Below are 12,618 nucleotides of genomic sequence, written 5' to 3'. Positions count from 1 at the left end.
TCTATAAGGAGTCTGTGACAAAGCTCAAGTAGTCGATACCAACAAATGTGCTTTCAGCAGATTTTTTTACACAGCAGCTTGCCACTTAGTCATTCACATTGACGAAACTGATATTACTGTTTTTATAGAAAGTCCTGATCAAGGGTGCCAGGATGTGTTAGGGAGGATGAGAACACAGGAGGGACATGCACCAAGGATGGGCCTGCAGGCAGTGCAGTCTTTGATGTCTCTCTGTGGAGAGCAGGAAACAGGTACCACCGACAAAACTGGGTTGATGTGCTGCCTGCCAGCAAACACACCTCCCACCTGACCCAGAGGCAGGAGCCACCAGAGGCAGGGGCCTCAGCAGCCTGGCATCGGCCAAGGCCCTGTCCCACCGTGCGCACACAGACCCAAACAAGCTGTTAGCCAGCCTCGGTAACCACTTGCAAATCTCTTAGGAGCTCTATGTGGAAAAATTCTCATACCTTTCATCTATCCCTGTACTCTTTTGCTCACTGGGATTGGAGAATGCTGCAAATTATTTTGGAACAGGTCACTAAAAATCTTAAGAATGGGCATAGGGGAATTATGCCACAGTGTCATGATGTAAAGTTCAAAGACAATAGGACATTGTCTTTGGCTGAAAGACCTGTAGTTTCAAATAGTAACCAGGCTATCAGGGAGCGCTGACAACCCCCTTCATTAAAGGAGACTTATTTGAAAAAGAGAAAGTGAAATTATAACATATTCTACTTACAACTTAAAGTTTTATTGTGCTATCTGATTCAAAGCTTAGCATACCTTTTTAAGATTAAGATTTTTGAGAAGATAAAATTGCATATGCATAAAAACTAGATATTTGCAAGATCCAGGAGCTGAGGCCTCTGAAAAAATATTTCTATATCTTGAGACTTGTTATCAAGTTTTGAAAATCACAAGGTTGGTTATGTTGTATAATTTATTTAATTTTACTATATTTTATAGCAATGTCAGTCTTATATTTATAGATAGATAGTGTGACAACTGGTTACCTCTGTTAAATGTATGTTTGTACGTTTATCAGCACTGTACCAAAAACCTGCATAAGGGAATTCATGCAGTACAGAGCATTTTTTTAAAATCTCAAACAATAGTTTAGCAGTAAAATAAATACACGGGAGAGGACTAACAGAGAGGCCTTTATCTGACTAGCATGTTTAGATAAATTTGTTTGTCCTGGGAGTATGATTTAGGAGCTGAAATATGTTGCTTTTTCCACAGGGTTGAGCTGGACTCACACGTCAAAGACTGTGTTCAGACTTACGTCCGTGAGTGGCTGATTGTGAATCGAAAGTAAGCAACATGAAACTAAATAAAATGAAAAATACATTGCATCTTACTTATCAGAGAGGGCATGTTATAAGTAATCCTAAATTATAATTATTTTAGTCAGTGATTGAAGATAAGAACTGACTTTTCAGTAGCATCAATAACCATATTGTTTTGTTTGAAGTTATGTGCATTGGGAAATATTGTAGCATCTAATTCTGAATTGTCAGGCACTCTGGGAATGGATAAGAAGTTGATGGGAAGAAATTCACATCAACCCTCTGTAGTGAAGATTTATCTTAATCAGGAAAACTAGTATTGTTTGATCCCACTAAAAGGAAAGATAACAGGGATAAAGATTATATTTGCATGCTTTTCTCCTATTCATGCCCTGAAAATTCAACATGATTTGATTTCCAAATGTGTCTGAAAACTGGAGGATTATGGGCTTTCCCAGCAGTGATTGAGGGTGTTCATGTGTTTATCCCAAATTTACTATTTTATATCAGTAAATTATTTCTGCACTTGAGCTCAGTGTAATTCAATACACAGAGTTGGGCCTGTAGTCATTATAAGTGCTTCATTTCCTATTTTATTTTACTTTATTTTATTTTATTTTATTTTATTTTATTCCTATTCTGTTTCATATGTAAAATGTGAAGGAGACTATCAATGCTCCCTTTTGCAGGGATGTCTGTTCCCAGACTCTAAGGGGAGTCTGTGGGATGTCTTGCCTCCTTCCCCATCACCTCATCCTGTTCTTCAGAAAGAGGTTTTTGGAGCTCTGTTTTGTCTGTAGCACTTCCTCTTCATCCACTCCTGCACTCATGCCCAGCTCTTGAAAAGCAGAAGGAGCAGCAGGTGGTTGAGTGCTGACACATTTGCTGCCATTTTGTGCCTCTTCCCTCGCCCTTGTTACTGTGTTTTTCTGATGTACATCAGCAGCCAGTGCCTTATGGCTTTACAGTGGTGATTGCAGAGGAATTTGCACTGTTAAACTGTGCAGCTTGTGCTCCTCCGTGGAGCAGCTGCTGGGGGTTATTAAGAGACTTCCTCCAGGGGTGCTGATGAAATTTATTGAATTCTCAGAACTGCTCTGCCGTGAGTCACTAAAAGTAGGCTAGTGGGTTTTGTTGGCTCTCCTCCCTCACCACACAGCAGAGGCACTAGCTCTTTCACGCAGTGCTGTTCTGTGTGCTGTAAAGAGCCAGTCTGCATCTTTGTTTGTGCACAAGAGAAGGGAGTAAGCAGTAAAGTAGGTGAAGTGAAAAATAGAACATAGCTATTTTTGCATTTATGTGTGTTGGAAGAAGTGTGAATGGAGCCATAGAAACACACATATGTGGAAAGTATTGCTGAGTGTTTTACTATTTCATTAATTCGGGTGAGGTAAATTTGCATTCAAAATCTTTATTGAGCAGTTGAGTCTGTGGTAAACATGATGGTGGATTCTGCCAGAGAGCTGAGCTTTGGCACCTGTGGCTAGCAATGCAAGCAAGTTATTAAAAATTACAAATAACAAAACACTACCGAATCTGCTGTAGTGTCACATAATCCAATGATAGATTGATACTGAGAATCTCATGTCATGATTGGAAAGCTTTTTTTTTTCCCCCCGGAACTATTATGAGCAGAAGAAAAGATATCAAGGGAGAAATGAGAAAAGAATAATTGTAGAAGGCTTTACATTTTGGGGAAGGCTGTAAAAACTGTAGCTGCCTACTTGACAGATATTATAGAACAGGTTGCTGAATATATTGTCTGGTGAGCTATGGGTGAGTGGAGTGTGTGAGTGACTTTGATCCACTCATGAGCATGAAGGTTCAGAACAGGAGATTGAGGAGTCTGCAGTGGGGCCATGAGCAGAGTTCATCCTTGGGCCCCGGGGTAGAGAGGTATGTGGCAGAAAAGCTGGGCACAGCTGGAGTCCAGGTGGCCTTGCAGGAGCCTGAATGGGTAGCTTGTTCCTGTGCCTGTTTCTCCTTTCGTTTGTCCTTTGGGTTTTTTCTTCATCTCATTTTCTTAATTCAGTGTGTGCCCATTAAATTGACATGTGTATTAAAACCATGTTTTGCCACTTGGTGAGTTTTAATTGCTATAATGCTTTTCAAAATAAATAAACAATATAAATAATTTTTCTAGGAGTAGTTTAGGGGAAAGGCATCTTTAGTGTAGTTTTCACACCAAAGGGAAAATGTGAACTCAGGTACATAAATTTCTCCATTAATCATTTGTTTGCCACCAGAGGCAGTGAAAAAAATCTATACAACCTCTTTTGGATTCTTAGATGTCTTCAAGTCATGCAGAATTTCTGCCTTCCATTCTGGATAATTACAGTGGTTCCAAAACAAGGTCACATCCAAGGAGAGCTGGGATTGTCTTTTTATGACCAGTTTTCATTGCAGTGAACTGGCAAACGATTAAAATGCAAACAATTAAAATTAAAACACATCAGAGCATATAATTCAGTTACTCCCAAAATGTAATAAAAAGGTGTCTCCCTGATCAATAATTGCTTACTGTGTCTTCTTTATGAAAGTACTCAGATGCTCAGTCATTTCTTTGGGAGTATCACAGAAAGGAAAATGAATGAAGCAGGATGTTGTAAATAAGAAGATTGATAGCAAAAAGACCATCACAGGATTTAGCAAATTGCATACTAAAGTGAAAGAAACAGAGCTCTGGATGCATCTAATGCCTTTTTTTTCCAGGGTACCTGCTGGTTTTTTTCCATCTGCCTCAAAAAAAGTAACTTTAAATTTCAGAAGAATTTTTCAAAGCTGCCAAGCCTGGAGGGTTACATTGGGGCATAGAAATAGCCCTCTTCAAAACTAGGCATTTTTCTGAAAGTTGTAGATTGTTGCATGTGTTTAACTTGGGATACTAGCTAGGTCCAGGATAAGAGCAGTAAGAGAGTTGATGTATATAATTGAAGAGGCCAGCCAAGAGATTAGTCATCCTGATCCATGTTCTTAAGGTCACTGAAATAATCACCATGTCTGATGAGGAGATCAGAGCAGATTTTGTACCTAGGTCAGTTTTTCCTGCTGTCTCAGACTTATACTCTGTACAAAAATTATCTGAATTATCTTTCTTTCCTTTTAAACTGTTCTTAATATGCATTATATAGAGTTGCAATGGTGTATTAAAACGTTAAATTTGTGACATGTCACATTTTTACATAAAAGCTGTGCTACACTTCTTTTTACAGAAAAATCTTTTCAGTTTTTAAATAATTTTTAACGTGTCTTTTCTGTTTTATTTTCCCTTAACACCTCATGTTATCCTGACCTTCTTGGGCTTTTCCATAAAAGAAATCAAGGGAATTCAGATACTTGTAGCCTGAAAAACAAGGGATCCCGAAAAGATTTTCACAAAACGCTACAAAAACAAACATTTGAATCAGAAACATTGGATTCTGGAGACGCAACTTTTCAGGTACGTTTTCTTCACTTTGGGAAAAGTGATCAAATACAGCAGCTTCCCTCAAAAGAAGCATCTGGTGTGACCTCCCCCTCGGTGTTGTGTGCTGTTTTGGTCACTGCAATATAAGAGAGATATAAAGCTATTGGAGAGCATCCAAAGGACGGACACAAAGATGGTGAAGGGCCTTATGGTGAAGGCATATGAGAAGTGTCTGAGGTTGCCTGGTCTGTTCAGCCTGAAGAAGAGGACACTGAGGGGAGACCTCATTGCAGTTCACATTTTCCTTGTGAGGTGAAGAGGACAGGCAGGCACTGATCTCTTCTCTGTGGTGAAGAGTGACAGGACCCAAGGCAATGGCCTGAAGTTGTGCCAGGGGAGGTTTAGGCTGGATATTAGGAAAAGGTTCTTCACCCAGAATGTGGCTGAGCACTGGAACAGGCTCCCCAGGGAAGTGGTCACAGCACTGAGCCTGACAGAATTCAAGAAGCATTTGGACAATGCTCTCAGGCACATGGTGTGATTCTTGTGATGTCCTGTGCAGGGCCAGGAGTTGGACTCTGTGATCCTAGTGGGTCCCTTCCAGCTCGGCATATTCTGTGGTTCCGTGCTGTGTGTGATGGCATCAAGCAGAGCACCACGCTGGCTATTCGGCTTCACGGCAGAGGGGGGGCAGATCCCCTCTGCCAACTCACCAACAACCGTTCTGTGACACCCTGGCACCCAAGCCACACCTTGCCCTTTTCCCGTTTTCCAACAGGGGGGACCCCAACATGTGCCTGCTGTCCCGGAGGAGGCCTCGAGGACGAGCGTGGCCTGCTCGGACCCGGAGCTGCGCAGCCTGCAGCCGGACCCGCGGCTGGAGCACCTGCTGCGGCACATCAGCCCGGAGGAGTTCGAGAGGCTGAACGAGGAGGCACGCCGCACCAACAGGCACCCCGAGCTCCTCGCCCTCTACCCCTCCCTGGATGAGGTGAGCCAGCTCCCTGGATGAGGAGGCCAGCTGTCCCGCTCCTCTTTCCCAGCTGGCTGTCCCGGCGCACCTGAGTTTAAAGCCGCACCAGAGTAGATAAACACTGCACAGCTCTCAGCGTGGGCCAAGCCACATGCTGGTGGTGTGGCTATATCAGGGTGTCACCTTTCATAGTAGTTTGTACTTGGGGTCCACAACTGTAAATATTTGGTGTAAATGCCAGTTAGGGGTCAGGAATGTAAATATTCAGAAATAGTAAATATATTTTCTTTTATCTCTGGAGGCATTAACTGGCCACTGAGGGGGGGAAGATGCTAGTCTGTAGAAGTGTCATGTAAATGTTTTATGCAAATGTGTAAATTTACAGTTGTTTTAATTGAGTATGACTGTTTAATGATAGGAAGATGCAGTGGAGATACGGCCAGTGCCAGATCGCCCAAAGGAACATCTGGGCAATAGGATTTTGGTGAAGCTGCACACTCTGAAGTAAGTAATCCTTCACAAGCATTGCTCACCATTTCTGAGCTCACAACAGTATGCAACTGCACACCTTGTTGCACCACTGCAGCTGTCCCCTACAACAGCATTCAATGCTCAAGTGCTCTTTCTTCGTGTGGCAGAGAATTTTTTCTATCTATCTCTACGGAAGTCTTTAACACGCCAGGTTGATAGGGAGTTGGGAGTGAACCCAGATGATATATTTAAAAAAAAAAAAAGAAGGTGATTGGTGTCCTATGTTGGACTTTCATTGTGGTTTAACCCTAACCAGCATCCAAGCCCCACACAGCCATTTGCTCACTCCTCCACCACAGGATAAGGGAGAGAATCAGGAGACTAAATCAGAAGACTAAGTCATGGGTTGAGACACAGGCATTTTAATAGGGAAAGCAAGTGGCACACAGACAAACAAAGGACAACAAGGCAGTAACTCACAGGTTCCCAATGGCAGGCAGGTGTTCATCCATCTCCAGGAGAGCAAGTCCACACATAATGTGACTTGGGAAGACAAACATCATCAGCCCAGATTCCGCCCCCTTGATCCTTTTACCCCCCATTTGAATTCCGAGCATGGTGCCACATGATCTGGAATATCCCTTTGGTTATTTGGGGTCACCTGTCCTATCTGTGTCTCCTCCCAGTCTCCCAGACAGCACAGTCTCCTCATCAGCTGGAGGAGTACCAAAAGCAGAAAAGGCCTTAGTTTTGAGCAAGCCCTGCTCAGCAACAGCAGAAACATCTTTATGTTATCAACCCTGTGTTCAGCACCCTAGCCCCTAGGGTGCTGAATCCAAAACCCTAGGCCCACTCTGAAGAAAATTAATTCTTGCCTAGCCAAAGTCAGCACAACTTCATAAACAGGGGAAAAAAAAAAAAAAAAAAGTACAATAATTTTGACTGATCTCTGAGACCATCTTCCTGTTAAATTTAGAAAATACATTGCATGCAATCTGCTACCCTTCTTTTCCTCTCAAAATCATCTAATATAATGTATTAATAAAAAAAGTCCTCAAGACTTTGAGAGAGCTGAGATCTGGAGCTAAGTATTTCTCTGCATTTAAATGAAAGTGCCAGTCAAAATATAACTCTTCCATTTTTTTTATTATGCACAGCCATACAGATGGCAGTATCAATCAGTGTCTTGTGTGTCTTTTCCTAACAGGTTTGAAATAGAGATAGAACCTTTGTTTGCATGCATAGCTCTCTATGACATAAAGGAAAGAAAAAAGGTAAGCGTATATACAATACTTTTGTACACTTTGCCTGGGTTTTATCTTCAGAGCAGTAACTTCAGAAAACTTTCAAAAAACTTGCTACTTTTTTACACATGTACTCTGATCCAGTCAGTCACATGCTTGCAATTGTTTATTTTATAGTTGTAGTTACAACTTTCAACTTGTTTTAAAATAAAATTTCAAGCATTTTTGCTTTACAACGTATTTTAACCCCTTTTTTCTTTTCAAGATCTCGGAAAATTTTCATTGTGACCTCAATTCTGATTCATTGAGAGGACTCTTGCGTTCTCATACACCCTCCATTGACTTGTCTACTCAGGCAAGAGCAGCAGTATTTTCTGTCACTTATCCCTCACCAGATATATACCTGGTAATAAAGGTATGTTACTGGACTACTTTGACACCATTCTGCCTGTTCCCAGCTATTGCTGTTGTCTGACTTCACAGAACTGACAAACATGGCTTTTGTCTAGATGAGATGAACTATGATAGTTTTTAGTAGTAGTATGTGAGCAGGTGTCCAGTGATGTATCTCATTCTCAAGCTATGAAGTAATATTACTATCCCATGTACCAGTTCTACTAAGTATGTAGAATTTCCTATCTCTGCTTAAGGGAAATCAAAATATATAGTGAAATAAGGCACTTTCAAAAACTTTATTTACATTCTGTGGTTGTTTTTTGGCATTGGTTTAATGCACTTTGCATAATTTTGTTTGCTTAATACTGAGACTGAGTTAGCCTGAACCCACATTATTTGGAATGTGTTAATTTTCCGATTTCAGTGAAAATGCAGTAGTAAGTGATTGACTGTGTTGTCACGTATATATTTTCTACTTTCTAACAGATGGAAAACTAGAAGGTTTAGTATCAGTTACTCCATAAAGACAGTTTTAAGAAGTTATATACAGTTATATATCTAGGCAAGCTCTTTCAAATTGCTAGAGAAACAACATGTTACTATTTGGATGACATTTTTTCTTTAATCATCTTGTTGTATTGCTTTTCGTAGATAGAAAAAGTGCTTCAGCAAGGAGAAATCGGAGACTGTGCAGAACCCTATATGGTTCTTAAAGAAAGTGATGGTGGCAAGGTAAGTAAATAACTGTAAAGAATATTTAGATAAAAAAGTGCACGCTAAAACAAACAAACAAACAAACAAAAAAAACAACAGAGAAGGAACAGACCCTAAAAAAGTGCACGCTAAAACAAACAAACAAACAAACAAACAAAAACAACAGAGAAGGAACAGACCGTTTGAAATAGGATGAAATACCAAAAACACTGGAGGAAAAGATGGTTAGATCATCCATGGTGCAAGCAGTTTGGTGTCTGTGGCTGACAGAAAGAAATCGGGAGAAGGCAAGGTGCATCTTTGTTACTGACCCCTTTGGAAATCAATACTGACACATAGTCATGAAGCAGACAGGGGCGAGCAAAGGAAATGACTGAAACATAGAATTAGCAGAAATGCTTGTACCTCAGAGACATGCTATTGATTTGGATGGGCAGACAGCCTGTTGCAGTGTGCAGCTGTCCTATTCAGTACTGCTGTCCATAGATAACGCAAGTTCTGTTCAAGGAATTCACGGTCATTTACCTCCGTGGAACAGACTGATCATGTTTGCTAGGCTTCCACATGTCTCACCTTTAGCATATTGCTCTCAATAGAATTTGTTTTCTGTATCTGATGAAAGAACTAGAACCTGCTAATGTTTCATGGTGATTGTTCATTCTGGATTTGAATATTACTACAAAAAGACTGGCTTTCTACATTTCTATAATACAAATGAACTCATTGAAAAGAAATTGAAGTGAATGTACAAATCAAAACAGCTGCAGTTCTGTCTGTGATGTAGCAAGAAAATGTGAGATATCAATGCAAATTATTTACTGAACTGTAAATATGTAACTTACATTTTTGTCTACGGTAGCATTACAATAACTGATTGCTTTTGAAACAGCTGATATTTTCTTTGTTTCAGACAAAAGAAAAGATTGAAAAACTGAAAGCACAAGCTGAATCCTTTTGTCAGAGGTTGGGGAAATACAGAATGCCATTTGCCTGGATTCCCATAAACCTAGCTAGTTTCTTCAACCTTTCAACACTTGAACGAGAAATACAAGAAGCTGAAGGTTTAAATGGTACTTGTCTAACTTTTCTAAGGCAAAATAACTCTTCAGTAGGACTGGGCATAGGAAACAATGTTATTCACTCTGGCATCAAAAGTGAATCACAGATTCAAACTCATGTCTTCTCAGCTTTCCTTTTCAGTCCTGCAGACACTTACAAATTAATTGTGCTCACTGTCTTTTCTTTGCATATTTATTTTTATGTCTGCTAAATATTCTTTCATGATTTAGGCCCAATTTTCATTGAACATTGGCTTTGTAGAAATAAAATTTCCTTTGCCCATGCAATACGGAGCAATCAAGATACCAAACATATCAGTTTGGTAGGCAGGACCATTGTTCAATATGCTTTACAACCCTTGAACTACAAAATTTAAATAAACTTTTGCTCTGCAGCACAAATAATGTCACTTCAATAGGTGTGTCCTAGTATTCCACTATTTTGCATAGTCTGAAATAAAAGAAGCAGAATGTTTTAGGTGCTCTGTCCTCTGATGGTGGAGAGATTTTTCTGTGGTTTTCTAGTGTATTCTGAGAATCTTTGTACTGCAGCAAAAAGCAAAAAACAAGGTGATGATACATTTAATTTTCTTTTGAAGGGAAAGGTTCCAGTAGTGACAAGAAGGCAACACTGCTGCAGGCAAGAAGGCTTTCTGAGAGAACTTTCAACTCAGAGGATAACTGTCCAACATCAAACTTCAAAACAATGCCTCTGTCCATTAACACCTTCTTTAAACAGGTACTGGATTCTCTTTAGTTCTGATTTCATAACACATTATTTTATCTATGTAATATGAATTGTGTTGGGAAAAGCTACCACTTATATTTGTGTGGGGACAGAGGACAACTGCAATCAGGTAAATAGTAACCCACTTGCTTTGAAGGCCTGAAGGACATGGTTCACTCCTGAACCTTCTGTCCATGTTATGAAATATTGTTACAAAGGTACTGATTTTTGTCTTTCTCTTGGTAGGAAGGAGACAGGCTCAGTGATGAAGATTTGTTTAAATTTTTAGCTGATTTCAAAAGATCATCTTCCTTGCAAAGACGAATTAAGACTTTACCAGGTACGTAACTCATTTTGGATGGAATTGTTATATGTATTTTTCTCCCTCTAAACTGTTCTGTAAATTCCAAACCCAAAACCTATTTTACTTGGGTTTAAAGCCTATAATATGAGCCATTGTGGAACTTCCTGGCTTTCTTCTGTCTACCTGAACACAGAATTTGAATTTTAAACTGTTCTGTAAATTCCAAACCCAAACCTATTTTACTTGGGTTTAAAACCTATAATATGAGACATTGTGGAACTTAATGGCTTTCTGGTGTCTACCTGAACACAGAATTTGAATTTTTTGAGTATGGAGTTTTAGCTTGATATTTTTAATTACTTGTTTTTCTCCCTGATTTACAGTGTACCTACTGGATATCTTTGGTTATTATTCAAACTGTTTGAAGACAGTTCTTTAAAGCAAATTTCTAGGATCCTTGCTACTTCCCTGCAATGCTTTGAAAAAGTTCATATTTTATAGAGGGGGATTAAAATGTGTACACATTTCATCTTAGCTTGATATTGGAGTCAGCATTAGTTCACAAAGTAGAGAAGTACAGGCAGTGTTTAGCTACTGTCAAACACCTGACCAGCTTAATTTTTCTTTTCAAGTAAATTACAGTTCAACCTCTTCTGCATTGTGGAGGAACGTCAAAAAATATGAACTGAGGGCAAAGCTGTTTTTTCTTTTTAGTTGATTGCCGGAAATGACAAGTCTGAGCTCCACAAACGGTTTTAACTTACCACAGTAGAGAATTTAAATTGAAAGTCTGTTTATAGTGGGGTAAATGCTATCAGTATTAACCGCTCACCACAGAAAGCCTAGCTTTCCTGGTGGGTGCTGCCTACTTTGTCAGAGATTAATCAGAGCAGAATCTGAGGCGAGGGGGAGTAAGAGAGAACTGTACTAGAAACACAGCTTTTCTTTGTTTCCCAGACAAATGTTATATTACTTGTGTGTGAAAGACACTAGAACATCAGCCACCATGTAATATTCCTTCTTTCTTTCTATTTTCTTTGAAAGAGAACAGGGTAGACTTAAGGAGCTATGTGTTGCCCTGATTGTGGAGGGATGTGTGTAGGCTACTTTCTCTCTATCTTTCTCTACCTATGACTTCCTTCTCATGTAGCCCAAGAACCAGTTCCTTTTTCTGCACTGTTGCTATGTAACCTTACATATTGTTTTGATTTTTCCTTTATTATAGACTGATCATTTTTTATATTTTTGTTAAGATTTTGTGATTTTATTTTAAAGGAACACTTAAAGTGGAGATTTCCCCAGCTCCAGAAAACATTGGTTATTGTTTGACACCAGAACTACTCCCAGTGAAGCCACTTTCAGAAAACCGTAATCGCCCTCACAAAGAGATTTTGGAATTCCCAATTAGAGAAGTGTATGTACCCCACACTATTTACAGGTAAGAAATAACATATATTTTTAACATTTATTTGAAAAATGTTATTCAGATTTCTTTTTTCAGAAATAGAAACGAAAAGTATTTTTTTAAAAGGCTAAAAACAATGTCTTGGGCTGATGATTCAATCTTCCTAGCCATTACAAGATAAAATACCTGCAAGATATAATGTGTTTTTACTAACCTAATTGTGTTATCTTCAGAAAAATTTTCTATAACATTTAAAAAAACTTCTTAAACAATTGTCATTGATTTGGCATCTATCTATCTATCTATTTATCTATCTAGCTAGCTACCTAGCTATCCATGCTCCTTTGTGTTTGTTTGGTTTTAGACTTTTTTTTCCAGTAGATTTTATTATAAATTTAACACTTCTGGTAAATTTTTATGATCAGTTGTTTCTATTGTTAATTTGAGTCATCTGAGTATCTGAGGAAATAATGTGTCACCCTATGAACTTTTAAGCTATGAATGAGCACTCTACACTATGTAATTTAATTTCTTTAATTCTGTTCTGTTATGATTGTTTCAAGGTGATCACAGTATTCCGTAGCATGCAAGTGAGCAATTGTAATAGTTTATTTCTTAATAATCTGGAACA

General features: G+C 39.1%; 1 protein-coding gene across 2 annotated transcripts in view; it reads left to right on the top strand.

Annotated features, from left to right (window-relative positions):
- The window catches only part of DOCK8 (dedicator of cytokinesis 8), a 90,561-nt gene that overhangs the window by 24,956 nt on the left and 52,987 nt on the right, over positions 1–12,618 (top strand). For both annotated transcript variants that reach the window (XM_039729927.1, XM_039729928.1), the window contains 11 exons: positions 1,243–1,314; positions 4,605–4,728; positions 5,474–5,686; positions 6,087–6,172; positions 7,347–7,413; positions 7,649–7,798; positions 8,431–8,511; positions 9,404–9,563; positions 10,151–10,290; positions 10,525–10,618; positions 11,858–12,020. In XM_039729927.1, coding sequence (XP_039585861.1) covers positions 1,243–1,314; positions 4,605–4,728; positions 5,474–5,686; positions 6,087–6,172; positions 7,347–7,413; positions 7,649–7,798; positions 8,431–8,511; positions 9,404–9,563; positions 10,151–10,290; positions 10,525–10,618; positions 11,858–12,020 — 1,350 coding nt within the window. The remainder of the gene's footprint in view (positions 1–1,242; positions 1,315–4,604; positions 4,729–5,473; positions 5,687–6,086; positions 6,173–7,346; positions 7,414–7,648; positions 7,799–8,430; positions 8,512–9,403; positions 9,564–10,150; positions 10,291–10,524; positions 10,619–11,857; positions 12,021–12,618) is intronic.

The sequence above is a fragment of the Passer montanus genome, unplaced genomic scaffold (assembly GCF_014805655.1).
Source record: "Passer montanus isolate IOZ18808 unplaced genomic scaffold, ASM1480565v1 scaffold7, whole genome shotgun sequence".
NCBI classification, from domain to species: domain Eukaryota; kingdom Metazoa; phylum Chordata; class Aves; order Passeriformes; family Passeridae; genus Passer; species Passer montanus.
The sequence above is the reverse complement of the archived record's forward strand: the minus strand, read 5'-3'. Positions and strand labels throughout refer to the sequence as shown.